The 27,278-nt window shown below is 40.6% G+C and overlaps 1 protein-coding gene across 4 annotated transcripts in view; it reads right to left on the bottom strand.

The window, feature by feature from the left end:
- Window positions 1–27,278, bottom strand: part of AK5 (adenylate kinase 5) — a 262,870-nt gene that overhangs the window by 126,828 nt on the left and 108,764 nt on the right. For all 4 annotated transcript variants that reach the window (XM_040470696.1, XM_040470694.1, XM_040470695.1 and 1 more), the window contains exon 7: window positions 2,697–2,787. In XM_040470696.1, the coding sequence (XP_040326630.1) occupies window positions 2,697–2,787 (91 nt within the window). The remainder of the gene's footprint in view (window positions 1–2,696; window positions 2,788–27,278) is intronic.

Genomic DNA, 27,278 nt, shown 5'->3' with positions numbered 1-27,278 from the left:
TAGAATTTTTACTTAAGTGGCACGTGGGTGGTTCAGCTGGTTAAGGGTCCAACTCTTGATCTCAGCTCAGGTCACGATCTCATGGTTTGTGACATTGAGCCCCGTGTCTGGTTCTGCGCTGTCAGCACAGACCTGGGATTCTCTCTCTCCCTGTCCGTCTGCCTCTCCCCTGCTCGCACTGTCTCTCTCTTTCAAAATAAATAAACTTAAAAAACAAGAATTTTGATTTGAAAAATTTTAAAGGAGAACGGAAAGCCATTCACATGGAGGTGATATGGGGTCTGTGGGGCAGCTGAGACTCGGCAAAGAGGGTCCAGGGGATAGGGAAGAGTACAGGGACAAAACCTGGGGGCTGACAATTCACAGAGCAGTGGCCATGGACATGACCTGTTCAACTGGGTGAGTCAGCAACACTGACAAGCCTCGAGATTTCACCTACAGATGCAGTCTTCTATTCACTCTTGAAAGAGAGAAAGATCCAGCAACAACTGGTCCATGCCTTAACAGCAACAATAACATGGAGCTTCAGAGGGGCTGCCTCTGTAGGGGAGGCATCATGTGTTTCTAGTTTACCACGGTCCCTCCCAGGATCACTTCATCACCAAGGGCTGTTATACATACAACAGGCTTATTTTAAAGCTGGAGCAGAACTCAGCTTTCAGAGTTTGGAGGAGTGGGTGGGAGGTAGTAGGAGTTGAGACTGTGAGCAGACTCCTTCCTCGTTCATAAGTTTGGAGGTATAGAGAGGAAAGATGGAGAGATGAAGTCCCTGGTGACCTCTGCTATGGGGCAGGCACTGTGCACTTGGAGGACATGGCACCTGTCCTCAGGCAGTTTACTGACTAGCACAAAAGCCAGCACTGCTGCATCACTGGAGGACGAGGCCACCTTTCAGAAATGCCACTAGAGAGCCACAAAGTGTCAAGTGTTCTAAAGGAAAGGGCAGCTTAGAAGACGTGGAGAAAAAGGAGCCCTTGCACTGTTGGTGGGAATGCAAATTGGTGCAGCCACTGTGTAAAACAATGTGGCGGTTCCTCAAAAAATTAAAAACAGAATTACCCTATGATCCAGTAATTCCGCTACTGGGTATTTACCCAAAGAATACTAACTGGAAAAGATTATATGCACCCCTATGTTTTTACAGCATTTTTCCCCATAGTCAAATTATGGAAGCAGCCTCAGTGTCCATCGACAGATGAATGGACAAAGATGTGGTATATATACACAATGGAATATTACTCAGCCACAAAAAGAATGAATCTTGCCATTTGCAACAATATGGATGGATCTAGAGAGTATTATGCTAAGCAAAATAAGTCAGCCAGAAAAAGACAAACATGTGATTTCATTCATATGAGGAATTTAAGAAACAAAAGAGATGAAGAAAGAAAAACAAGAGGTGAACCAAGAAACACACTCTTAACTATAGAGAACAAACTGATGGTTACTAGAGGGGAGGTGGGTGGGGGGATGGGTCAAATAGGTGAAGGGGATTAAGAGTACACTTATCATGATGAGCACTGAGTAATGTACGGAATTGTTGAATCACTATGTGCACACTGAAAGCAATATAACCCTGTAGGTTAACTCTACTGGAATTAAAAATTTTAAAATAAAAATAAGGGGCACCTTAAATCAGCTCCTCCACTCCACTGTCTTAACAAATGGAATACCTAGCGGTTAGATATCTGTTGTTAGAGGTCTAAATAAATGTTCTAAATACAATATCGACTTACAAAGCATGGCTGCCATAGCATTTTTCAGAGCAGTAGCACTCTGGTTTATATGATCTTATATGCTGCTCAATATTCAGTCTTTCCAACAGGCCATCTTACTATAAGTATCACTGGAAAACCAGGCAGGTGAGTTTACATTGTTATCTGTGCTCTGTGGGTCTGCCCAGAAAGATCACTGCCTTGACTTTCTTTGAAGTTACTCTTAGGGGGCTTCAAATCAAATATGGGTAAACATTTTTCATGTCACGTTTAGTCTTTTTCTGTACAGCCCAGAAGTTTTTTTGTCCTTATGGCCTGAGAAGAAAGTTCAGGACTGAGACAAAGATTTGAGAGTCATCTGCATAGTACTGATAGTGGAGACCATGAGGGACAATGAGTTGACCAGAATCAGACAGTCAAAGAAAATGAGATAAGGGTCAAGGACAGAACCTTGAGTACTGCTTACATAAGGGTGTGTGATTGCCCTGCACTATTGTCCAAGGTCGAACTTCTAGGGGTGAATGCTTAGGAAGAGAAGGCACAGAGCCAAAATAGGAGCTGTGGGTTGGGAGAGGAGCAGCTATCTGACAGAAGGGGAGGCTTTTCCCAGGGGGCACAGCAGAGACATGTCAGAGTTAAGGAGTCCTGGAGGAGTTGTAACTTTTAATTGTTGCACAAAGAGTGGGCTAGATTCGACTTTTTCAATTATAGTAACACAGGTCGTGTGTTACATTGGGACTGCTTGCTAATTTACATGTGCAATGACTGGAAGGCAAGCATTCACTATAAGGGCCAAATGGATAGTCCTTCTTTTCTATTTTGTTTTAGCCTTTATTTTCAAACCAGAGAGTGTAAAGCTCTGAGAACGGTGTCATCCTTAAAACCTTGCAGCAGATTGTTGAGCTCCAACATTACTACAAAGCTCCAGACAGTTGGCAGGTGATCAGGCCATACTGTTGCCCAAAGGACATGGTGACTTACCTGCTGCAGCTTCTTTGTTTGGAAATAACTTGCTGTCAACTGCCACACTGATGTCATAGAACACCTCATCTTCGTTTCGGTCAGCATCAAACTGGGGGAAACAGGACAGACAAGTTGGGAACAAGAGAATGCATAAATTAGTTCATTCCCAAATATAATGAGCAAGCATCATATAACTGTATCTCTAATGAAGCAGGTCAACAGGAACTAAAGCCCTTGAGTCTTTTTTTTTTTTTTTTAAATTTTTTTTTTCAACGTTTATTCATTTTTGGGACAGAGAGAGACAGAGCATGAACAGGGAAGGGGCAGAGAGAGAGGGAGACACAGAATCGGAAACAGGCTCCAGGCTCTGAGCCATCAGCCCAGAGCCCGACGCAGGGCTCGAACTCACGGACCGCGAGATCGTGACCTGGCTGAAGTCGGACGCTTAACCGACTGCGCCACCCAGGCGCCCCAGCCCTTGAGTCTTAAACAGACTCATGGAGGATTTTTCAGTCTAGACCACACATATCAAACAAAGAAGGAGGGAGTCAGCGTGCATTTATTTATTTAAAGATTTTTTAATGTTTATTCACTTTTGAGAGACAGAGACAGACAGAGCATGAGTAGGAGAGGGGCAGAGAGAGGGAGACACAGAATCCAAAGCAGGCTCCAGGCTCCTAGCTGACAGCACAGAGCCGATGAAGGGCCCGAACCCACAAACCGCAAGATCACCACCTGAGTTGAAGTTGGCCCCTTAACAGACTGAGCCACCCAGGTGTCCCTACAGTCATTTATGATTAAGAAAAATGTGTAGAATTTTCGTAACTTATAAAGTAAGCTTTGGAAAAAAATGATAATTGAAATTTACCTTGTGGCTTCTGGCTCTTAAGGTTTTTGTTTTTCATTTAAGAAACCCATGAGGGGTGCCTGGGTGGCTCAGTTGATTAAGCATCCAACTTTGGCTCAGGTCATGATTCGTGAGTTCGAGCCCAGCATCGGGCTCTGTGCTGACAGCTCAGAGCCTGGAGCCTGCTTCAGATTCTGTGTCTCCCTCTCCCTCTGCCCCTCCCCTGCTCTGACTCTGTCTCTCTCTCTCTCTCTCTCTCTCTCAAAAATTAATAAAGATTAAAAAAAATTTTAAACTCATGAAAATACGGAGTTCTAAACAAGAGCGGAGGGGGGGATTTTCTAATGTACTGTTAAAAAAAAGAAAAAGGAACGTGCCCCAAAACCAAACTTTAGTTACTATACTAGATACTATAGCTACTACACAAAAGATGTAGTCTGTAGACACCATAGACTGAGATGTAATAAAAATGACAGATTTAAACATTTTACCATTCTTTAAAGTTTACAAAAAATGTAAATATTGAAAAAATGCAGTTATATTTATAAGTTCTCTATTTCCCAGTTGTGCAATGGTTTTTAAAAATACACTTTAGTACTGAGTTATAATCAACATATAATAAACTGTACATTCAGATCGGTAAGTTTTGACATCTGTGTCTGCATACCTGTGAAACCATCATAAAAATCAAAATAGTGAATATAACTATGTCTTCCAAAAGTTTCCTTGTGCCTCTTGGGAATGAATCCTTTCCTCCTGCCCCCCTACCGGGTAATCATTGATTATATGTCTCTATTGACGTTTGAAGGTCTCTATTGAAGGTTTGAACATCTAAAATACAATTATAACCGTTTAAAAAACATGTTTACTTGGGGCGCCTGGGTGGCGCAGTCGGTTAAGCGTCCGACTTCAGCCAGGTCACGATCTCGCGGTTCGTGAGTTCGAGCCCCGCGTCGGGCTCTGGGCTGATGGCTCAGAGCCTGGAGCCTGTTTCCAATTCTGTGTCTCCCTCCCTCTCTGCCCCTCCCCCATTCATGCTCTGTCTCTCTCTGTCCCAAAAACAAATAAACGTTGAAAAAAAAAATAAAAAAAAAAACAAAAAAAACATGTTTACTTATTTATTTTAGAGAGAGCAAGGGATTGTGAGTGGGGGAGGGGCAGAGAGAGAGGGACACAGAGAATCCCAAGCAGCCTCTACCCTGTCAGCGCAGACCCCCATGTAGGGCTCGAACTAATGAACCCTGAGATGATGACCTGAGCCGAGACCGAGAATCAGACACTTGGACTGAACCACCCAGGTGCCAAAATATAATTATAACTTTTAATGTCCTTTGCTGGTTCTAACATCTGGTGTCAGTTCTGAGTTAGTTCTGATTGATTTTTTCCCACCATTATGAGGCATTTTTCTTGTTTTTTTGCATGCTTGGTAATTTTTATTGGACGCCAGGCATCATCATTTTGACTGTGTTGGGTGCTAGATATTTTTGTATTCCTATAAATATTCTTGAGCTTTGTTCTGGAATGCAGTTTAGTTACTTGGAAACAACTTGATTCTTTCAGATCTTGGTTTTAAGATTTATTGGGCTAGCCAAATATTTGCTAGAACTGATACACAAATTCAGTATAGTTGCAGGATACAAAATGAATGTATAGAAATCTGTTGCATTTCTATACACCAATAATCAAGCAGCAGAAATAGAAACAAACCAAGGAATAAATCCCACGTACAACTGCACCAAAAAGCATAAGATACCTAGGAATAAACCTAATCAAAGAGGTAAAAGACCTGCACTCTGAAAACTATAAAAACACTGATGAAAGAAACTGAAGATGACCCAAAGAAAGGGAAAAACATTCCACACTCATGGATTAAAAGAACAAATATTATTAAAATGTCCAGATTGCCCAAAGCAATCTGAACATTTAATGTAATCCCTATCAAAATGCCACCAGCATTTTTCAGAGTTAGAATAATCCTAAACTTCACATGGAACCACAAAAGACCCTAAATAGCCAAAGCAGTCTTGAAAAAGAAAAGCAAAGCTAGAGGCATCACAATTCCAGACTATAAGTTATATTACAACACTGATGCAGCGATGAAGACAGTATGACACTGGCACAAAAACAGACACATGGATCAATGGGACAGAACAGAAAACCCAGAAGTGGCTTGATAGCTATATGGGCAATAAATCTTCAACAAAACAGGAAAGAATATCTAATGGAAAAAAGTCTTTTCAACAAATGGTGTTGGGAAAACTGGTCAGCACATGCAAAAGAATGAAACCAGATTACTTTCTTATACCATACACAAAAATAAATTCAAAATGGATGAAAGACATAAATGTGAGACAGTAAACTATCAAAATCTGAGAGCAGAAAACAGGGAGTAACCTCTTTGACACTGGCCATAGCAATTCCTTACAAAGTATGCCTTCTGAGACAAGGGAAACAAAAGCAAAAATAAACTTTAGGACTTCATCAAAATAAAAAGCTTCTGCATAGCAAAGGAAACAATAAAACTAAGAGGCAACCTACTGAATGGGAGACAATATTTGCAAATGACATATCTGATAAAGGGTCAGTATCCAAAATCTATAAAAAAACTTACCAAACTCAATACCCAAAAAGCAAATAATACAGTGATGAAATGGGCAGAAGACATGAATAGACATTTTTCCAAAGAAGACATCCAGATAGCCAAATGACACATGAAAAGATGCTCAACATCACTCATCATCAGGGAAATACAAATCAAAACCATGATGAGATACCACCTCACACCTGTCAGAATGGCTACAATTAACAACACAGAAAACAGCAGGTGTTGGCAAGGATGTGGAGAAAGAGGAACCCTCTTACACTGTTGGTGGGAATACAAACTGGTGCAGCCATTCTAAAACACAGTTTGGAAGTTCCTCAAAAAGTTAAAAATAGAACTACCCTGTGACCCAGAAATTGCACTATTAGATATTTATCCAAAGATATTTATCCAAATATACTGATTCAAAGGGACAAAGGCATCCTGATGTTTATAGCAGCATTATCAACAATAGCCAAATTGTGGAAAGGGCCCAAATGTCCACTGACTGATGAATAAAGAAATTATATATAAATTATACATAAATTAAATTATATATATATATATAACTCAGCCATAAAAAAGAATGAAATTTTGCCATTTGCAATGACGTAGATAGAGCTAGAGAATCTTAAGCTAAGTGAAGTAAGTCGGTCAGAGAAAGACAAATACTTACTATTTCACTCATACATGGAAGTTAAGAAACAAAACAAATGAACACAGGGGGGAAAAAAGAGAGGCAAACCAAGAAACAGGCTCTTAACTATAGAGAATAAACTGATGGTTACCAGAGGGGAGGTGGGTGGGGGATGGGTTAAATAGGTGATGGGTATTAAGGAGGGCACTTGTGATGAACATCTGGTGATGAATGTAAGTGATGAATCACTAAATTCTACACCTGAAACTAGTGTTGCACTATTTTAACTGGCTGGGATTTAAATAAAAACTTGAAAAAAAGAAAGACTTATTGGGTTGGACCAGAGCAGTGTTTAGTGTACAATTATTCCCCACAGTGGAGGCAAGACTCTTCAAAGTACTCTACCCATTGCCTTGTGAATTAAGAGGTTTTCCAGAATGGCTGGTAGAAAAAGGCACTATTCCAAGCCTGCTGTAGCACCAGCTAATCCTTTTGGGTGGTTTTGTCTCTCAGCTTCAGGTAGTTTCCTCAAATGCATACACTGCACAGTACTCTGCTGAATACTGGAGGGGAACCCTTATCATATCTCTAGAGTTCTCTTTCGGTGTAGCTCATATGTCTGGTACTCTGTCCTCTGACCTTGGTCTCTTAGACTCTCAACTCTGTTCAACCCATTTGGTCCACCATTCTCCACAAGGCTTCCTTCTTCCTGCTGAGTAGCCCGGAAACTTCCAACAGTAAGAGCAATCCTAGGGCTTTCCGTGTTTGTTTCCTTTCTCTCAAAGAATCACCTTGTGGCTTGTTGTAAGGTATCTTGAGAATTGCTTTTTAAGATTTTTAAATTTTTCTTTGTTCGTTTGTTTCAAGTGGGAGGGAAAATCCAGTCTCTTTTATTTTATCTGGGCCAGAGGTCTCAGCTCTTTAGCTTTTTAATCTTAATTAGTATCTTGAAATATTTAAGAAGAAACTAAGCGATTTATTCCTTTATATTCTCCTACTGAAGTGTTTCATCATTTTTAGCAAGGGAAATTTTAAAAGCCTGAATTAGAAAGTTATTTTTCTTACTTCTCCTTACAGTTAAAGCACCTCTGAATGGTGCTTCAAAGTGCTTTCTGTACGTCACATCAGCCCATGGGAAAGGTGAGGCAGATAGTTTTCTTTCTATTTTACAGGTGAGGAAATATCTACTCAGAGATATTATGACTTTCTCAAGTCAAACAGCCAATAAGCTGAGCTAGGATTTGCACTTCGGATGACTGACACTTTCCACCCTACAGATACCATCGTGGTAAGACAAATGCACCCCTGCTCGAATGAGTGTTACCACAGCCCTTTTATCTAAAAGCAAGATAAGAAAAGCAGCTGGTAGTTAGGCAGATATGAGGAGACCATGAAGGCACATTTAGTGCCATCTTGATGCACTGCTCCTCATACCCATATGTATTATGGTTTTTTTATTTTCAAAATATTTGTTAGCTATCATCAGTAAGGAGGAACATGTACTAAAGAAGGATTTTATTTTTTCTTAGGCTTTTGAGAAATGGATGGCAGTGTTGTGATTTTATAAATAAAAGAGCATAAATTTGTGTTTTAGCATGGGATTCCTAGAAAACAGAGCCTAAAGCAAAACATAGGTTAACACTTTACCAGAGGTTTTGTGCTGTGTGTGTGTGTGTGTGTGTGTGTGTGTGTGTAACCTCAGGACAGTAAGTGTGAGGAAAAAAGAAAAACAAGGCAAACAGGAAAGAAAAACAAATGTAAGGTAGTACATTCCTGGACTGGCCCCAGCTTCACAAGAAAACAGAGCTGCTAGGTTGGTCTCTAGAAAGACTAAATGGACCATCTACATTTCAGAACAAGTCTGATGGGGGGGGGGGAACTTGTCCTTTCAATTTCCTGTATTTCACTGGTCCAAGTTTTACCTCTGAGGAGTTAAGTACCCTCTAATTCTTGGGTGTGCTGTCTAGCCCCTGGGGCAGCCACTGAGAAGACGTATCCCCACACCACAGGGAGCGGAGCGGCAGAGCATCTGAATCTAGAAGTGCTGAAAGAAGCCAGAGCCTCTGTAGGTCTGGTCTGGTTGGGTCTCAGTGCTGTCTCTGTAGAGACTCCCACCATGATGGGTTTGATGAAGCCCTACCTTCCACCCTGAAGAGGATGGCTAGTTGTCAGCAGTGTTGGAGACACAGGGCAGTGCTGGCCAGGGCTCTCCGTTCAATAAGCAACCAAGGCCTGGTGCACAAGTGAGTCTGGGAGGCTTAAAATTGGGCTCAGACAGCTTAAAACTCTGCTAGAGCTGGATTTGAAGTTCTGCTTTCCCCTGTAGCAGCCGTCTGACTTTGAGCAACTTATTTCCCCCCTGTTCTTAGCACCTACACAACAGGATTGCTGTGAGGACTAAGGAGATGGTATATATTTAACACATCAGCACACAGCCTGCAGTTCGTTTTTGTCTCTCTCTCTGACTTCCTAGGTCTGAGGGAGTATATCTTACAGTTATTTGATCACTTCTATATTTTGGACACACATACACACTTTTTTTTAACTTGGGGATTGCGGAATAATGAATACAAGAGACTTTGAGACTTTCCAGGAGATATCCATTCTCTGACTGATTTGAACAAAGCTATGTTTAGTTCTAGCACAGGCTAATGTACCTGATTGTCTCAGCCCAGAGGCAGATTGCAAAAGGTAAAACACTATCCATAAAAACCTTCAACAAATATTTGCTGAGTAACTACTACATGCTGGGTAGACTCCAACTAACTACTGCTAAATGTTTGGATGATGAACATGGAACCATGAAGAAGGACGAGGACACCCACATAACCAACTCAACTCTGGATTTTGCAGATGCTGCTGAAGCTCATTTACTTCTGCATCAGGACCACAGAATTGAACTTAGGCTGCTTTATTTTCTGGGACATCCCACTTGTACAACTCCAGGGCTAGCATAGGACTCTTCCCTCCATTCTTTTAGCAGATATTGTGGCATACAGACCTTGGAGAGCATTGTGATGGAGTACTATCAGAACAATTGACACTTAATTGGCTAAGGCTCTTGCAAAGTGGTAATGCTCAGTGTTTAGAGAGGTTGTATGTATGGTTAGAGGCAAACTGGCTTTGAAATCATCATTTTACTTATTGCACATTTATTTGTTTTTGCACAAACTATATACATTAATGGATTTCAACCAGGAGAGATTTTGTCCACCCATCTCTCCCCCACTCGCAACAAATGTTGGGAGACGTTTTTGGTGGTCACAACTGGCAGGGGGACACGACTGTCCAGGGATGCTGCAAAATATCTTATAATGCATAGGACAGCCCCTTCATGACAAAGATTATCCAGTCTGAATGTCAATAGTGCCAAAGCTGAGAAACCCTAATCTTATCAGGTTTTGAGTTTCTAAATAGTGTTTTGAAACTCAGGTAGTGATGATTTTTCTTTCTTTCTTTTTTCTTTTTAAGGAAAAAGGTTTTGAGCTGCAAGAACCTAGGATGTTTACTTTAAAATGCAAAGCAGGGGCGCCTGGGTGGCGCAGTCTGTTAAGCGTCCGACTTCAGCCAGGTCACGATCTCACGGTCCGTGAGTTCGAGCCCCGCATCAGGCTCTGGGCTGATGGCTCAGAGCCTGGAGCCTGTTTCCGATTCTGTGTCTCCCTCTCTCTCTGCCCCTCCCCCGTTCAGCTCTGTCTCTCTCTGTCCCCCCAAAAATAAATAAACGTTGAAAAAAAATGCAAAGCAGAGCAGAAGTGACAATGCTGCAGGGGTAGCCTAGGTGGAGGGTGATGGAATGAAAGTTTATCTACATCTCACAGGTGAGAACCGAGCTTCATGGGGCAGATGGAATCGTGTGCCACTACAGCAGATGCTGTCTGACGTTGCTCCCAGCTCTGAAATCCTGTGATTGGATGGGCAACTTTATCTTTCTTGGTGACTGTCGTTTGTCTAGCAATCTTAACAAAACTCTTATTCTGAGGGAATGGACTTGCAGAGGACATGGGCTTGCATAATCTGTTTAAGGTCATTTAATTTAAGAGGGCTGGGGAGGTCAACTGGAAGTTTCAAAATAAGATGCTTACCAAATTCCCCAGTTGACTCACAAACACATGTTTTAACTTGAATAATAAATGTGGGAACAGCTTTCAAAATCATACAAAACATACCTGCATAAGGGGAAGAAATTACAGGAGGGGGAGTAGAAGCACTGCCATGTGAGGAGAAAGGGGCAGTGACGGTTTGCATTTTTAAGGGCAAAAATGAGTTTATGGTTTTGTTTTCTTTTGGCGCTGATTTGCAGGCTGCAACAGGCTGTCCAAATCTTCTCCATGGAGACAGGGCTTTCTGCATTCTTCGCTCTGCTAGGTAGGAATGTTAGGTTTACAAAATATCTCTAAATGGACTCGAAGGGAGAATACTAGTTCAATTTCTCTTTCCGGATTCCACCTTTCCTTAAGTCTAGGTCTGCCTCTCACTTTTTCTCTGCTTAAATTTGAGAAGGAAACAAACTGGTTCTGTTATTAGTATTGTCTTAGTTTTATACATCCCTTAAGTATCATTCTCCGAGCATCAAACTCATTGCCTGAATTATTTACTTCTCCCTTGTTTCATGCAAAGGATTTCAATTAAGCATGCTCTCCACCAATGGCTTTCATCGTCTGCCGCTGGAGATCCCCCAACATGCAGATAATTGGACTTCAAATTTTCTCTTTTATATGTTTAGAGACTTCCCTCTAAATGACCGATTGGTTGGCATCCTCTTCACAGTGATTTTGTTTTTCTCCAACAAAAATTGGATATTGCATTAAAATAGTAATAATGTAAAGATCTGTGGTAACTGGAGTGAAATGTGTAGTTATCTGCGATGGAGTAATGGCAGTTGGTAATCATCTGCAGAATTGTGTTTCTGAAGCTTCATAATTAATTACAAAATCTGAAAGGAAAGCACCAACATGGATTTGGTGGGGGGTGGGCAGGGATAATATTCTGAGTAAGCTGAATCAATCCCCTTTTGATGAGCGGGGTTCTTGAACCAGGGTGTGTAGAACATATTTCTTAACAGAATGAAATAAGGGGAAAACGTGAGAAGATATACCTAAAAACAGACATGATTGGTATGCGAAGATGAGTACAGAACACTGGAAAGCCGTGGATATCTGAGTAAGGCTCTTCTCAGCTTTTTGTATGGAATCTGTATTTCACTGGATATTCAGATTATAGACAGCATCTGGAAAATTTGGTCGGGAGTAAGTCAACACGATAAAGTGGCTCCAGAAAAAAATTACTGCAATATTTATGAAGTGTTTTAAGAAAAAGTTTTTTCCTGAACTCAAAACCTTAATGTAATAATGACTGACTTATCTTGTTCTAGAGACTTAGAAAAGGAGACTGCGAATTTTGATTATTGTTATTATATTAGCTCAGAGGTCATTTTTCAGAACCTGCATCCGCATCAACAGCCAATCAACAAAGTACCAGGTACAGTTACCATTTTTTTAGCATCTACTATGTGCCATTCACCGTTAGGGCTTTCTTTATATGATTGTATCATTAAGTCCCTACAATATTATTATAAAAGGGGTATCGTTATCACCAGATTCAAAACCTGGGTCTTGGAGAGAGTAAATAACTTGTCCAAGGTAACGCAGGGGGTAGAGCCAGGATCTGAATCCACATCTGGCCTATCAAACTGTGAGCGCCATCACCTGCCAAGGCTGTGAGGATCAGCTCTTAGCTCCACGGACAGACTTCATCTTCTTAGCTGGGCACTTGTAAAACAAATCAAGGCTTTCAGAAGGACTCCTGGGACAGGCCTCTAAGAATCTGTAGAAGCCAAGCCATGCTAGGTCCAGATGCAATACCTCAAACATTCTTGATCTTATTCCCTAGTCCCTATTTTCAGGCACAGTTGGTAGTCTTACTTCTCTGAGCGATGGGTGTATGCTACTAGGTGGCTGTAGCTGTTGACAGAAGGGCCTCCCTCTCTGCAGGCTAGCCAGGAGCCCTGGAAGGAGTAAGGACAGGCAAAGTTGGCTATAAGAGACAGAAGACTGCCTAGCTCCTCACAGAGCTCTCCTGGGTTAGCTTCAAGTTACCAATTTCAGAGGGAAACTGGCTACTGCTTCATAGTCCTCTTTGTCTACTGTTGACTTCAGTTATACCCTCCATAGCAGCTTTCTTTTTTTTTATAAAAATTTTTTTACATGTATTTATTTTTGAGAGACAGAGAGAGACAGAGCACAAGTGGGGAGGGGCAGAGAGAAAAGGAGACACAGAATCTAGAGCAGGCTCTAGGCTCTGAGCTGTCAGCATAAACCCTGACGTGGGCTTGAACTCAGGAACCGTGAGATCATGACCTGAGCCAAAGTCGGACGCTTAACTGCCAGAGCCATGCAGGCACCCCTCCATAGTAGCCTTCAAAAATGTCTTTCTGCAAACTACCCTGCCTCTCAGTATGAGGAGAGGACTTACGTCATCTATCATCCGTGTCCCTTTTCATCCCAACTCAATCCTTTCTCAGCAACCAAAGAAAGAGTATGCCTACCCTCTTTCTGAGAGCCTCTTTGGGGTTGGAGAGAGGAGTTCTGCTATGGGTCCATGTCTGGCCTGCTGCTGTCTGGAGAGGCTGCTCTACTTCTGCTCCACAGCTCCAGGGACTGGTACCCAGGGCCTGGCCTGGCTCAGTCCCTTCTCCCTACACCCCAGCCAGGGCTGCAGCTCTGCCTCTGACTGACAGGCAGCTTTCCAGAAGCCTTGCTTTGGCCATCTCATAGGGGATGGTGGACAAGGCCATGCCACCCATGAGAGGGGAAAGGCTAGGTCTTCAGTCATAAAGGAGGCTGATGATGAGACAGGAGGCCCAAGAATAAAAAATCCAAGTTGGTGGTGGGAACTGGGTCTGGAACAATTTTTGAAGTGAAAGGTTTGTGGCTATAGTAGCTGATTATTAAATTTTGTAGGCTCAGGTGGAACTCAGAGCAGACTGACCAGTGTTCAGATTATGAATGGATAGCAAATGGCCAAGATCCTGCTCATTAATCTCTGTGGGCACTATGATGCGATGCTTTTGAAACTGCTGAAAAAAAAAGTTAAGTTGCTACATGTGGCATCTAAAAAAAAAGCCAAACTCATAGAAACAGAGGGTAGAATGATGGTTGCCAGGAGCTGAGGCACAAGGGAAATGGGGAGATGTGGGTCGAAGGGTACAAACTTCCAGTTAGAAGATGAATACATTATGGGGACCTAATATTCAGCACAATGACACAGTTAACAATATTATATATTTGAAAGTTGCTAAGAGAGTAGATCTTAAACTTTCTCACTACACACACACAAACACACACTGTAATTATGTGAAGTGATGGATGTGTTAACTAACCTTATTGTGGGAATCATTTCACAACATACACGCGTATCAAACCATCACACTGTATACTGGAAACTTGCACAATGTTATAGGTGCTATAACTCAAGCTAGAAAAAAATAAAATAAAATGAACTTGCTGCAGAAAGCACATAAAAGATATACTCAATGAATGGAAGTAGCTGACATAAACCCCTATTTAGTACATGTGAAAAGGATTTAATATTTTATTAAGGTGCACCTTGGTGGCTCAGTCATTTAAGCATCTAACTTCAGCTCAGGTCATGATTTCATGGTTTGTGAGTTTGAGGTCCACGATGGGCTCTGTGCTGACAGCTCAGAGCCTGGTGCCTGCTTTGGATTCTGTGTCTCCCTCTCTCTCTGCCCCTCCCCTGCTCACACTCTGTCTCTCTCAAAAATAAAGAAACATTACAAAAATTTTTAAAAATTAAAAAAAGATGATACTACTAAATGATACATTAACTAAGAGAGTTCTGTAGCCCAGCAAATAGATTGATATAATGGATTTTGTCAAATAAGCCAAATTTTAGAATATGTCTTAGAATTAATATGGATTCTATCCAATCTCTTATACTGCATACATGATGTCATTCAATTCAATAAAGATTTATTGAGTACCTGCTTTGTGCCAGGTATGTGCTGGGCACTGAAGATGCATGGAGGAAAGAATAGATCATGTTAGCTTTCCTGTAATTATTAAGACACCAATAAAGACTAAAATACTTTCAAAGAACTCAATAAAAAAGATTAAAAGAAGAAAATGGAGAACAGACAAGATATACCCATTATAGACGAGAATCACATTGTGCAGTTCCTATTTTTTCTCCATTGCACCTCACAAGGCTCTGAGCCCCACAGATAGACAACAAATACTTGCCAAACTGAATTAACCAGAAAACTCGATGAATTAAAATACTGTTTTCCCTTCCTGTTTTCCCCTTCTTTCTCTCTCTCCCAGCATTCCAGCAATTTGAGGTTTTATACAACTACAAGGTGGTGGGATAAAGATTTAAACCTCTGCCAAGAAAGCTTCCAAACTAAAGAAGCTAGTTAAGAGTCTCAGAAGTCAAATTTCAGCCTCATGTGACATTTGGTACCTTTTCTAATTACAGGCTCCATTCTCTCCCGTGCTCAAGTGTCTCCTGCTGCAGAGCCCTAAGTGGCACCCTGGAAGCCTGAAAAAACCGCTGTGCTGCCTAAGCACCAGATGTGTGACTAGAGGCTAATTTAGGCCCTGGGAAGATCAGGCTCTTTCTAATTCCTTTTATTTATTTTTCTTTCTTTTTTTTCCTTTCTCTGTAGTTGAGATGTTTCCTTCTTCTGCTTTTATTACAGTAAAACCCTGGATTGTGAGTTAACTTATTCTGCGAGTGTTCCACAAGACGAGCAAACATTTCTAATAAACTTTAACTTGATAAATGAGCCATGTCTTGCAATATGAATAGTATGTGATGCCAAGTGTCACATCATCACAACTGAGCCAGTGGTTCTTCTCTCTCTCTCTCTCTGTGGGATACGCCCTCTCAGACCATGGTGTAAAAATCAATCAGTGATTTTTCAGAACATTGGAAGGTACCCACAACTGGCACTAGTGTATTTTTGTCACCTCAAAGCATGTACGGACAGTCCTTTGCTTTTTCATACAAGAGTAAGCTTAGAAATGCTATGCTTCATTCTAGATCAGATTGCCTGCAGATATAGACCCTTTCCTTTGCTGCCTTGTTGCCAATTACATTAAATACAGAATATTATAAGACTTAATTAATACTGTACTGTAGTCAACATCCATGAGTGACAGTGAAAGTCACCCTACACAATAATCCTCCTCTCTCTTGTCTCTCTTAGACCAGCCACAAAGGTTTTCAAAGTAAGTGCAGGTTAATTTGTTTATTTTTCTTTATGTTTTGTATGTTCTTTTATATTACAGTACTGTAACCTTTTTATATGTATATTTTTGGGTTGTGGAATGAATCATCTGAATTTCCATTATTTTTTATGGGGGAATTTGCTTTGATATACAAGTGTTTTGGATTATAAGCATATTTCCAGAACAAATTATGCTTGCAAACCAATGTTTTACTGTATTTTCAAAATTTAAGTATTTGCACATACAGTGCAATACTGGTTTCAGGAGTAGAATTCAGTGATTCATCACTTACATTCAACACCCAGTGCTCATCACAAGTGCCCTCCTTAATACCATCACCCATATAGCCCATCTCCAACCCACCTCCTTCTGTCAACCCATAGTTTGTTCTCTATTATTATTATTATTTTTTTTTTGGGGGGGGCAGAGAGAGAGACAGAGCATGAACGGGGGAGGGGCAGAGAGAGAGGGAGACACAGAATCAGAAACAGGCTCCAGGCTCTGAGCCATCAGCCCAGAGCCCGACGCGGGGCTCGAACTCACGGACCGCGAGATCGTGACCTGGCTGAAGTCGGACGCTTAACCGACTGCGCCACCCAGGCGCCCCTGTTCTCTATTATTAAGAGCCTCTTGCATTTTGTTTCCCTTTCTTTTCCCCCACCCTTCCTATATGTTCATCTGTTTTGTTTCTTAATTTCCACATATGAGTGAAATCATATGGTATTTGTCTTTCTCTGACTTATTTCACTTAGCATAGTACATTCTGGCTCCATTAATGTTGCAAATGGCAAGACTGCATTCTTTTTGATGGCCGAGTAATATTTCGTGTGTGTGTGTGTGTGTGTGTGTGTGTGTGTGTGTGTGTACATAGTGTGTGTGTATATATATATATATATATATGTATGATATACAATATCATATGTATAATACATATATCACAGCTTCTTTATTGATTCATAATTTGATGGACATTTGGGTTCTCTCCATCATTTGGCTATTGTTGATAATGTTGCTATAACCATTGGGGTGCATGTACCCCTTTGAATCTGCATTTTTGTATACTTTGGGTAAATATCTATTATTTACAAATTGCTGGATCATATAGGGTAGTTCTATTTTTAGTTTTTTGAGGAACATCAAATACTGTTCTCTAGTATGGTTGCACCAGTTTGCATTCCCACCAACAGTGAAAGAGTGTTCCCCTTTCTCTGTATCCTCGCCAACACCTGTTGCTTCTTGTGTTGTTAATTGTACATTCTGACAGGTGTGAAGTGGTGTCTCATCATGGTTTTGATTTGTATTTCTTTTATGATGAGTGATGTTGAGAATCTTTTCATGTGTCTGCTAGCCACATGGATGTCTTCTTTGGAAAAGTATCTATTCACTATTTGCAGACGTCATAATACTCTATGTAGAAAACCCGAAAGACCCCTCCAAAAAATTGCTAGAACTAATACATGAATTCAGCAAAGTCACAGTTATAAAATCAATATGTAGAAATCTGTTGCATTTCTATGCACCAATAATGAAGCAGCAGAAAAAGAAATCAAGGAATTGATCCCATTTGCAATTGCACCAAAAAACAGTAAGATATCTAGGAATAAACCTACCTAAAAAGATAAAAGATTTGTATTCTGAAAACTATATAACACTTATGAAAGATATTGAAGAAGACACAAGGAATGGAAAAGCATTCCATCCTCATGGATTGGAAGAACACTGTTAAAATGTCTATACGACTCAAAGCAATCTACGTACTTAATGCAATCCCTAACAAAATACCACCAGCCTTTTTCACAGAGCTAGAACAAACAATCCTAACATTTGTATGGAACCACAGAAGACCCTGAATAGCCAAAGCAATCCTGAAAAAAACAAAACTGGAGACATCACAATTTCAGATTTCAAGCTATATTACAAAGCTGTAGTTATCAAGATAATATGGTACTGGCACAAAAACAGACACACTGGTGGAACAGAATAGAAAACCCAAAAATGGACCCACGACTATGTGGTCAACTCATCTTCAACAAAGCAGTAAAGAATATCCAATGGAAAAAAACAGTCTCTTCAACAAATGGTTCTGGGAAAACTGGATGGTGACATGCAGAAGAATGAAACTGGACCATTTTTTTTTAAATACACAAAAATAAATTAAAAATGGATTAAAGGCCTAAATGTGAGACAGGAAACAATCAAAATCCTACAGGAAAACACAGGCAGCAACCTCTTCGACCTCAGACTAGACACGTCACAGAAGGCAAGGGAAACAAAAGCAACAAGAACTACTAGGACTTCATCAAGATAAAAAGCTTCTGCACGGTGAAGGAAACAATCAATAAAATTAAAAGGCAGCATACAGAATGGAAGATATTTGCAAATGATAAAGGGTTAGTATCCAAAATCTATAAAGAACTTATCAAACTTATCAAACTCAACATCCAAAAAACCAATAACACAGTTAAGAAATGGGCAGAAGACATCATTCTTATATTTTTAAAACTTTATTTCCAGCAGTGTTGACTTTAACTACCATAGCCAAATATGATCAGTTCATAACTGTGTGGAGACTCAGGAGGAGGTCAAATGGAATCAAAGAGGTCAGCTTAGAAAATGAAAAACAGAGGGAAATGAATCTTACAATATGAGCATCGGACATTACGATGAAACATGCCACTTACAAGTAGGAAAGAAGTTAAAATTTTCAATCTAATTCTTTTTGTAGTTCTGTCTTTCTGTTTACAAACTTCTTTGGGACTGCACTTAACATTTACAGAAACATATTTTATGGGAATAGTCAATGATCATTGTGGATCATAAAATAGCTGTTAGAAGAATCATGCTAATGTTTCTCCTTGTTGGAGACATGAACATGAAACAAGTATGATTTGGGGGAAATAATTACATTCAGTCAAATATGCCAGAGTCACTGCCCTCATGGAATTCAAGGTCTACATTGAGTATATGATATGTAAATCATTAATGACAGTTACTTATGGGAAGGGGTGTAATGAGGGTGCACATTGGGTGCCCTGGAAATGGAGCTGGGCAAGTGGGCAGTGTGGGGTTGAGAAAGCTGACCCATGAGTCAAGTTCTGAACAAGTGAGACTAAGAAAATTGAAGAGAGGAAAGGAAAGGAAGGGAAGGGAAGGGCATTCCAATCAGAGAAACAGCAGTGCAAACGGATGAAAGGCATGACATGTGCCTTAAGATCTTGGGATGTGCCTTCTGAGAAGGGACTGAGTGATGTACCTTCTTGTTTCCTGAAGTTATTTGGGTGCCCTTCTGGGATTTTTGATCTGGTAGCTGCTTCCCCTATCAGAAACCCCTGGCCATGTGTATGTAGTATGTGTGTGCTGGTCTGTGTACCCAAGAACATGACAGCTGAGCTCAACTACTGTGCCTAATGGTACTTACCACTTATTGAGTACTTGCTCTACACTAGGCAACAGGCAAAGCACGTTGCAAACATCTCAATTAACCCCTAGAACAACCTGGGGGATCACTCTCCCAAGGAAATAGTTGGCTCAGAAAGGTAAGTACTTACGTAAGGTCATACAACTAATGAACAGCAGGGCTTAGGTACGGTCTCAGGTCTTATTACAATGCTTGTGCTCTTAAGAACTAAGTTATTTTAGCTCTGGAAAGAACAAATCTTATGTTCTTAGTTATCCCACACTCATTTCTTTTTCCTCTCTAATTTTAGCTTTAAGGTCATTTCCAAATTCAGAGCCATTTAAACAACCATCCTCATTTCCCCCTTTACTCACTAACCCTTTGTGTGTGCCAAGTTCCCAAAAAACCAAACTGGCCTTTGTTTTAGAATAATTAACTTATTAGCAAGATGGCTGTGACAGGCTTGATAGTAAGAAATAATTAAAGAATGGAAACAGAACGGAGGATTGTTTAACAACTTAATAGTCATTGGGCCCCTTGGATAATTCCACAGTTTTGCTCCAAGTTTTAGGAAAAAAATAAATGAGGAAATAGAGAAAAATAAAATTATGAGAATGTAGATCAGATCTGTAATAATGGGATATGTATTTAGGTCCATGGACAGAGGAGGGAAACTAATATGCCAATGGACAAAACATTCCTATAAACGCTTCTGGTGCTAAGACCTTATGTGCATTTAGCTGACTCCACTAGGACAGTTACTTTTCTTATTCCTCTGCTAGAATGATTAACCTCTGTCTAGAAGCAACCTGCAGAAAAAGAGATCATGTGTCATCCATAAGCAGTTTCTAGATTTTATTCATTGAATTTTGAAGTGGACGATCTAGAAAAAGAATTTTTTTGGCCACGTAACACTTAACCAACTGTGGACTCAGCAAATTTAATTTCTGTGTAGTGCTGGGTTGATTCTGTTGAGTAAGTTTGGTATTGATAGATCTTTCAGGCAGTGGTTGATGCAGAAACTTGCGAGGAGAAAGATGAGCGAGTCAGGAGTACAGCTGTAGAAAATGGGTCTATCTCATCCCATCCTGGCTCCACCTTCTCCATCACTGTTTTTTGTTTTGTTTTTGTTTTTGTCTGTGGGAGGTTATTTTTGGTTAACTATTCCTCTATGTTTTTACTTTCAGGTATGCTTGAGACCCTAGAGGAAATCCTTAGCTTCCCAAAGACACCAGCAATGAGAGATTCTGTTCTACAAAGGTTGACTTCACTCAGAGACAAAGGGAGTACAGCATCTGAAAAGCCAATTAGCTTCCGTGCTGTCTCAAGCTGAGTCTGCTTCTCTTTTTATTTTTATCTTTACCATCATAGACATGGTGAATTTCCTCCTAAAGGGGATTGGGATTGGTAACCTTACGTAAAATATAAAGGGTGCATAGCATTTGCAAAGTAACAGGCTCCTCCAAAATTTTATAGACAACATTCCACTTGGTACACATGGGATTGTCAATGGAGACCAGAGCCAATGAGAAACTTTTAGGAGCCTCAGGCAAAAAGCTGAGCCTAAGAAAAACAAAATTAATGCCAATTTCAAATACAACCCCCAGGCCCATAGAATGAGGCAGCTTTGATTACACAAAAACAAACGCAGTAAGTCAGCTTTTACAAAATGACAAAGCGGCTTTGCAGGACATCTGGAAAACTTATCACATTCCACGGGGCCCCTTGCAAGCTCATTGAAAAGTTCTCCTGGGGCGCCTGGGTGGCGCAGTCGGTTAAGCGTCCGACTTCAGCCAGGTCACAATCTCGCGGTCCGTGAGTTCGAGCCCCGCATCGGGCTCTGGGCTGATGGCTCAGAGCCTGGAGCCTGCTTCCGATTCTGTGTCTCCCTCTCTGCCCCTCCCCCGTTCATGCTCTGTCTCTGTCTGTCCCAAAAATAAATAAACGTTGAAAAAAAATTAAAAAAAAAAAAAAAAAAAGAAAAGTTCTCCTGGTTTGTTTTCATTTACTCAACACATATTTATTGAGTACCTAATGTTTGCTGTAGGTACAGAATGCTGTAGGTACAGAATGTATCATATAGTAAAAGAGAGAGGATTGTTTTCATCTCCTGTGAATGCCCTCTCCATGGAATGTAAGTCACACTACTGAATGTGTGGAAACTTTTATTAATTCGTTCATTTAAAAACACTTGTGCACCTATTACATGACATGCACTGGAGGCTCAGTGCTCAGTAAAACAGGACTCTCACCCTTAAAGAGTCACAGCCCAGTGAGGAGGCATTCACTTGAACCCTAACATTCATACAGAGTAAGGGCTGTCACAGACTCATATAGAAATGTACAGTGGGAGATCAAAGGAAAAAGGAGAATTACTTAGTATCAGAGAGGGAAGGGGGATTAAGAAGGATGTGTGGGGTGGGTGAAATTGAGGATTAAAGAAAGTGTCATAGGAGAGAGGGCATTTGAGCCCCAAATATTTAGGACTCATAAATGTCCTTATCTGGGTTTATGGCTGCCCCATCAGATCTAATAAATATACTCTTCTTCATCTGACAATAATTTACAAATCAGACAACACTATTTTTTTGTCTGGTTAGAGAATTAAGTTTCTCATTAATGTCAATAATAATTCATTGTTTTGCTCTGACCACAGATAACAAAGGAAGTGATAAGGTGTAGAGCAAGACTTTTTTATTTATTTATTTATTTTTTTAATTTATTTTTGGGACAGAGAGAGACAGAGCATGAACAGGGGAGGGGCAGAGAGAGAGGGAGACACAGAATCGGAAACAGGCTCCAGGCTCTGAGCCATCAGCCCAGAGCCTGACGCGGGGCTCGAACTCACGGACCGCGAGATCGTGACCTGGCTGAAGTCGGACGCCCAACCGACTGCGCCACCCAGGCGCCCCTAGAGCAAGACTTTTGAGCTAGACCATCTGGATTCACATCCTAGCACTATCGTTATTCATTGTGTGACTTTGGAGGAGTTACTGATTTTCTAAGCCTCTTTCCTCATCCATAAAAAGGTGATAACCATAGTGCCTGTGTCATGTGGTTGTAGATCGCCAAAGTTAAGTAAGAGAATACATTATTACCGTAGAGCTTGGCACAAAGATCTCAAAAAGTGTCCCCTATTACTATGTTAGAGAGTAGTAAATGGTTGTCTGTGCAGAATCACATTTTCTGGAAGCATTTAAAATGAAATAAATTCTTTTAAGTCCAAAATGATTTACGTATCTTTCTGACAACTTCATAGGTCTTACTTATAATTGTTTCTGCTTTAAAGAAAAAAACCCCGGTTTAAATTATTTTATAAAAACCATCATAAATTGATAGAGGAAATAAAAGGCACAGTAGCAACAAATTACCCCGATCTTGCCTCCCTTTTACTTCTCTGCAATCTCTTTCAGACCAAGCACAGTCACTAACCTATAGGAGGTGCTCTGCAAGTGACTAAACGGATTAATAAATGAATGATCTCAATAACTCTGCCTCAAAAAGAAGTATAAGCTATTACAAAAATCATGCCCTAACAACTAGATTTCTGTGTTTACCCTGAAAGCTGGTAATAACTGTAGTATCATAAAATGCCTTCCTGCATTTTAAAATATTTAAAAGGAATTCCATCACTATTTCCTGACTGGAAAGGCAAGATGGGGGATTGTGGGCAAAGTGATGAATTTGGCATGAGAAACAACAGTGATGATGCTGATGCTAGATCACTGCAACAGGTTTCCACGGAGTATAAAAACAGTCACCAAAAGGCCATTTCCTTTTGGCATAAAATCATGACCTACTTAGCTGTCTTGTCAGGAGAGGCGGAGCCACTATTATGAATGTGCAGATTCTGGTTCTGTCTATGTTCAGTCACAATTAACACAGCTGGGAGACAGCCAAAGGGGGGGGGGGGTTTAAGCATAAACCCATAAGTGCGCATGGAAGAGAAAACAATATAGGTTCTCTTTTTACAATTCAGGTGCATAATTTTTAAAGATTTGTAAGTAGCCAGATACTTACCTCATTTTGGGATAATATTAGCATTTATTTAAAATGTGTTATTGTGGGCCACCTGGGTGGTTCAGTCGATTAAGCATCTGACTCTTGATTGTGGCTCAGGTCACGATCTCACAGTTAGGGAGTTCAAGCCCTGTGTAAGGCTCTGCACTGACAGCATGGAGCCTGCTTGGGATTCTCTCTCTCCTCTCTCTCTGCCCCTCCTCCCGCTCTCTCTCTCCCTTTCTCTCTCAAAATAAGTGGATAAACATTAAAAAAATCCACAAGCATATGCATGCCAGTACCCAGATTTTATTAAAAAAATAAATAAAATGTGTCACTGTAAGTTTTTCTTTAATATATCAAGTAAATTACAGAGGGATGTGCCTTCAACTCTAAGTCCCTTATCTCATACATGATGGCACAGAGCAAACCAGGAATCACACTGAAGAACAAAGCAACTCACTAGAAAGGCCCCAAATGTATTAAAGGCTTTTCACCAAAAGACCCATGAGATTTTGAGTTTGAAAACTTGTGCCTTGGAGGAATGCTGAAAAATAATTAACATCCATTTTAATTTCATGCCTTCCAATATTCATATTTTGAGCTGCAGCCAGGTCTGCATATAAACAACCAATTTAAAATGCATAATTGTATATGTGCACATTCAATGGCTAATCTATCATAGAGCACAGACAAAAAGACTGGGGATCTTGTGGGTATTTCCACTACTCTGAATGATCTAAGGATTCTAGAATTTCTGATTTTTATTCAAGGATTATCTTGGAGTCGACATTTCTGGCCTTTTTGAAGGAGAGAGATGAGCTGTTGATTCCACTTTTTAAAAGAAAAAGAAAAACAGTCTATGAAGCTACAGATGACCCAGGATCAGGGGTTTTCAGTATTTACTTGATTTATTTCACTTTCCTCATTTCTGAGTGTTTAGTATAATGAGGATAGGAGTGTGGGCTCTGCTATTACACCAGCTATGTGGCCCTGGAGAACACATCCATCTCAGTTTCTGCAGGTGTAAAAACAGGGGTAATAAAAATTCCTACCAGACAAAAATAATCCACACTTAGTGTCTGAACATGGCAAATGTTTTACAAATGCTAGTTATTATCATGTTGTTACTATCTAGTTCCTCAGTATCTTCTCTGCAGCATCTATCCATTTGTTTATTCAGCCATCAGCTATGAACTGAACACCTGCCGTGCACAGACAACATATGCCACGTCAACAGCCTAAGGATGTCTTTACGGGAAGAAGGCACTGAGGAAGACAGATATACATGTACCAGGTCGGCAGACCCACCCCCAGTTGTTGTGGGTGTTGGCTGCCAACAGGACACTCCCGTGCCCTAGTCTGGGGGCCTGCTCTTTGCTAACTGATGAGAGCTGCCCCCTAGGCCATGTCTATACAATTCACCCTGCAGAGCTGGTGAGGTCAGGCTGAGGCTAGACTGTCCCTGAAACTGTTTGCTTGTTTCTGCTTTACTTCCTTGCTCTCTTCTGTTCCTTTCACTCAATGACAGGTGTCTTCTGAGAGTGCTCCCCTCAACAGACCCCTCAGAGGCTCTGCTGCTACAGAATCCAACCCAAGACAAAATGTGCCCATGCATCATCTTGATAAAAATTTTAATAACATATCTTTCAAGAAATACATCAGTAATGACTAACCACAAATTTCTAGAGCTTCTTTAACATACATAAATAAAAATAGTCCATTGTTTATCTGAAGTGATTGAATACATATTTTCAAAGTATTCTTATTAAGACTTCACTCTTCAGTTTATTATCTTAGTCTCACCTTTCTTTAAAGCTAAGAAATCATGCTATATAATGGGTATAAAGTAAATAGAACAAAAATCTGATTTAAGAACTTTAAAAAACTCGTTTTGGATTTATTTTTATTTCCGGTGTTCATCCAAAACTGAAATAAAAGCCTTCTTTTCTGGATAGATTGGTGACTTTGATCATCTCCCTGGATCCATGTTTCTTCCCATTGATTTTTTTTTCTTTTACACATTACAAGTGATCTGGGTTTGTCATTCTGCGTAGGATTAGGTTGCTGGCTTCACACACTGAGCTGAAATGGGTTTCTACACTGTCTTAAGTGTCCAGTATTACAGTTTTATTGACTGTTTACTGATAAACCGTCTTTGTTTTATAAACCATCACAAATAATGCAATTGTGAATAATTACAGATAAGTGCTTGGTATAGGCATTTCACACTATTAGAGATCATGCTACATCAAAATCATTAAAAAAATTTTTTTTAACGTTTATTTATTTTTGAGACAGACAGAGACAGAGCATGAACGGGGGAGGATCAGAGAGAGGGAGACACAGAATCTGAAACAGGCTCCAGGCTCTGAGCTGTCAGCACAGAGCCCAACATGGGGCTCGAACTCATGGACCGCGAGATCATGACCTGAGCCGAAGTCGGCTGCTTAACCGACTGAGCCACCCAGGCGCCCCTCAAAATCACTTTTTAAAGACATTTTTTGATGTTTATTTAAAATTTTTAAAAATATTTATTTATTTTTGAGAGAGAGAGAGAGAGAGAGAGCGAGTGTGAGCAAGGGAGGGTCAGAGAGAGAGGGAGACACAGAATTTGAAGCAGGCTCCAGGCTCTGAGCTGTCAGCACAGAGCCCGACATGGGGCTCAAACTCACAGACCGCTAGATCATGACCTGAACTGAAGTCAGACGTTTAGTTTAACCGATTGAGCCACCCAGGCACCCTAATGTTTACTTATTTTTGAGAGAGACAGAGCGCGAGTTGAGGAGGGACACACAGAATCTGAAGCAGGCTCCAGGCACTGAACTGTCAGCACAGACCCCAATGTCGGGCTTGAACCCATGAACTCTGAGATCATGACCTGAGCTGAAGTTGGACGCTTAACCGACGGAGCCACCTAGGTGCCCCTCAAAGTCATTTTCTTTTTTTTTTAATTCATTTTTAAAAAAATTTACATCCAAGGTAGTTAGCATATAGTGCAATAATGATTTTAGGAGTAGAATCCAGTGGTTCATCCGATACATATAACACTCAGTGCTCATCCCAAGTATCCTGCTTAATGCCCCTTGCCCATCCCCCACCCACAACCCCTCCAGGAACACTTAGTTTGTCCTTTGTATTTAAGAGTCTCTTATGTTTTGTCCCCCTCCCTGTTTTTATATTATTTTTGCTTCCCTTCCCTTATGTTCATCTGTTTTGTATCTTAAATTCCACAGATGAGTGAAGTCATATGTCAAAGTCGCTTTTTAAATAAAACTAAGCATAACTGACTGTAACTAGGTATGAGTGAAAAACAGAGTGAACTTCATATTCTGCATGTCTTATCGAATGGCTAATTATCCTTCATTACTGGTGACCCTTCCCCAAACCAGAGAACGCAGGGTAATATCAGACCTCACACGTCCAGCCGAGGCCCTCTTCTCACTCCTGAATTCACAAAGACCCATGCTCGAGGTCCACCTACCATGTGGGCCACACTCTTATTTATTTTTTTATTTATTTTTGACAGAGAGAGAGAGAGAGGGAGAGAGAGAGAGGGAGACAGAGTGTGACTGGGTGAGGAAAAGTGAGAGAGGAAGACACAGAATCCAAAGCAGGCTCCAGGCTCTGAGCTGTCAGCATAGAGCCCGACGCGGGCCTCGGACTCATGAAACATGAGATCATGACCTGAGCCAAAGTCGGACCCCTAACTGACTGAGCCACCCAGGCACCCCTGGACCACACTCTTTTAAAAAAGAATTTAGAAAACTGTAGTTTCAAAGTAATAAGAATTTGTTAAAATAGGAATAATTTGCATTGCAATTATTTTACCTCCCCAATGCCACAAATTCCTTAATAATCACACTATCAAGTTCTTTAATGAGC

This window comes from Herpailurus yagouaroundi, unplaced genomic scaffold (assembly GCF_014898765.1).
Source record: "Herpailurus yagouaroundi ecotype Mexico unplaced genomic scaffold, PumYag 77, whole genome shotgun sequence".
Classification (NCBI taxonomy): Eukaryota; Metazoa; Chordata; class Mammalia; order Carnivora; family Felidae; genus Herpailurus; species Herpailurus yagouaroundi.
This window is presented reverse-complemented; position numbering and strand designations above follow the sequence as displayed.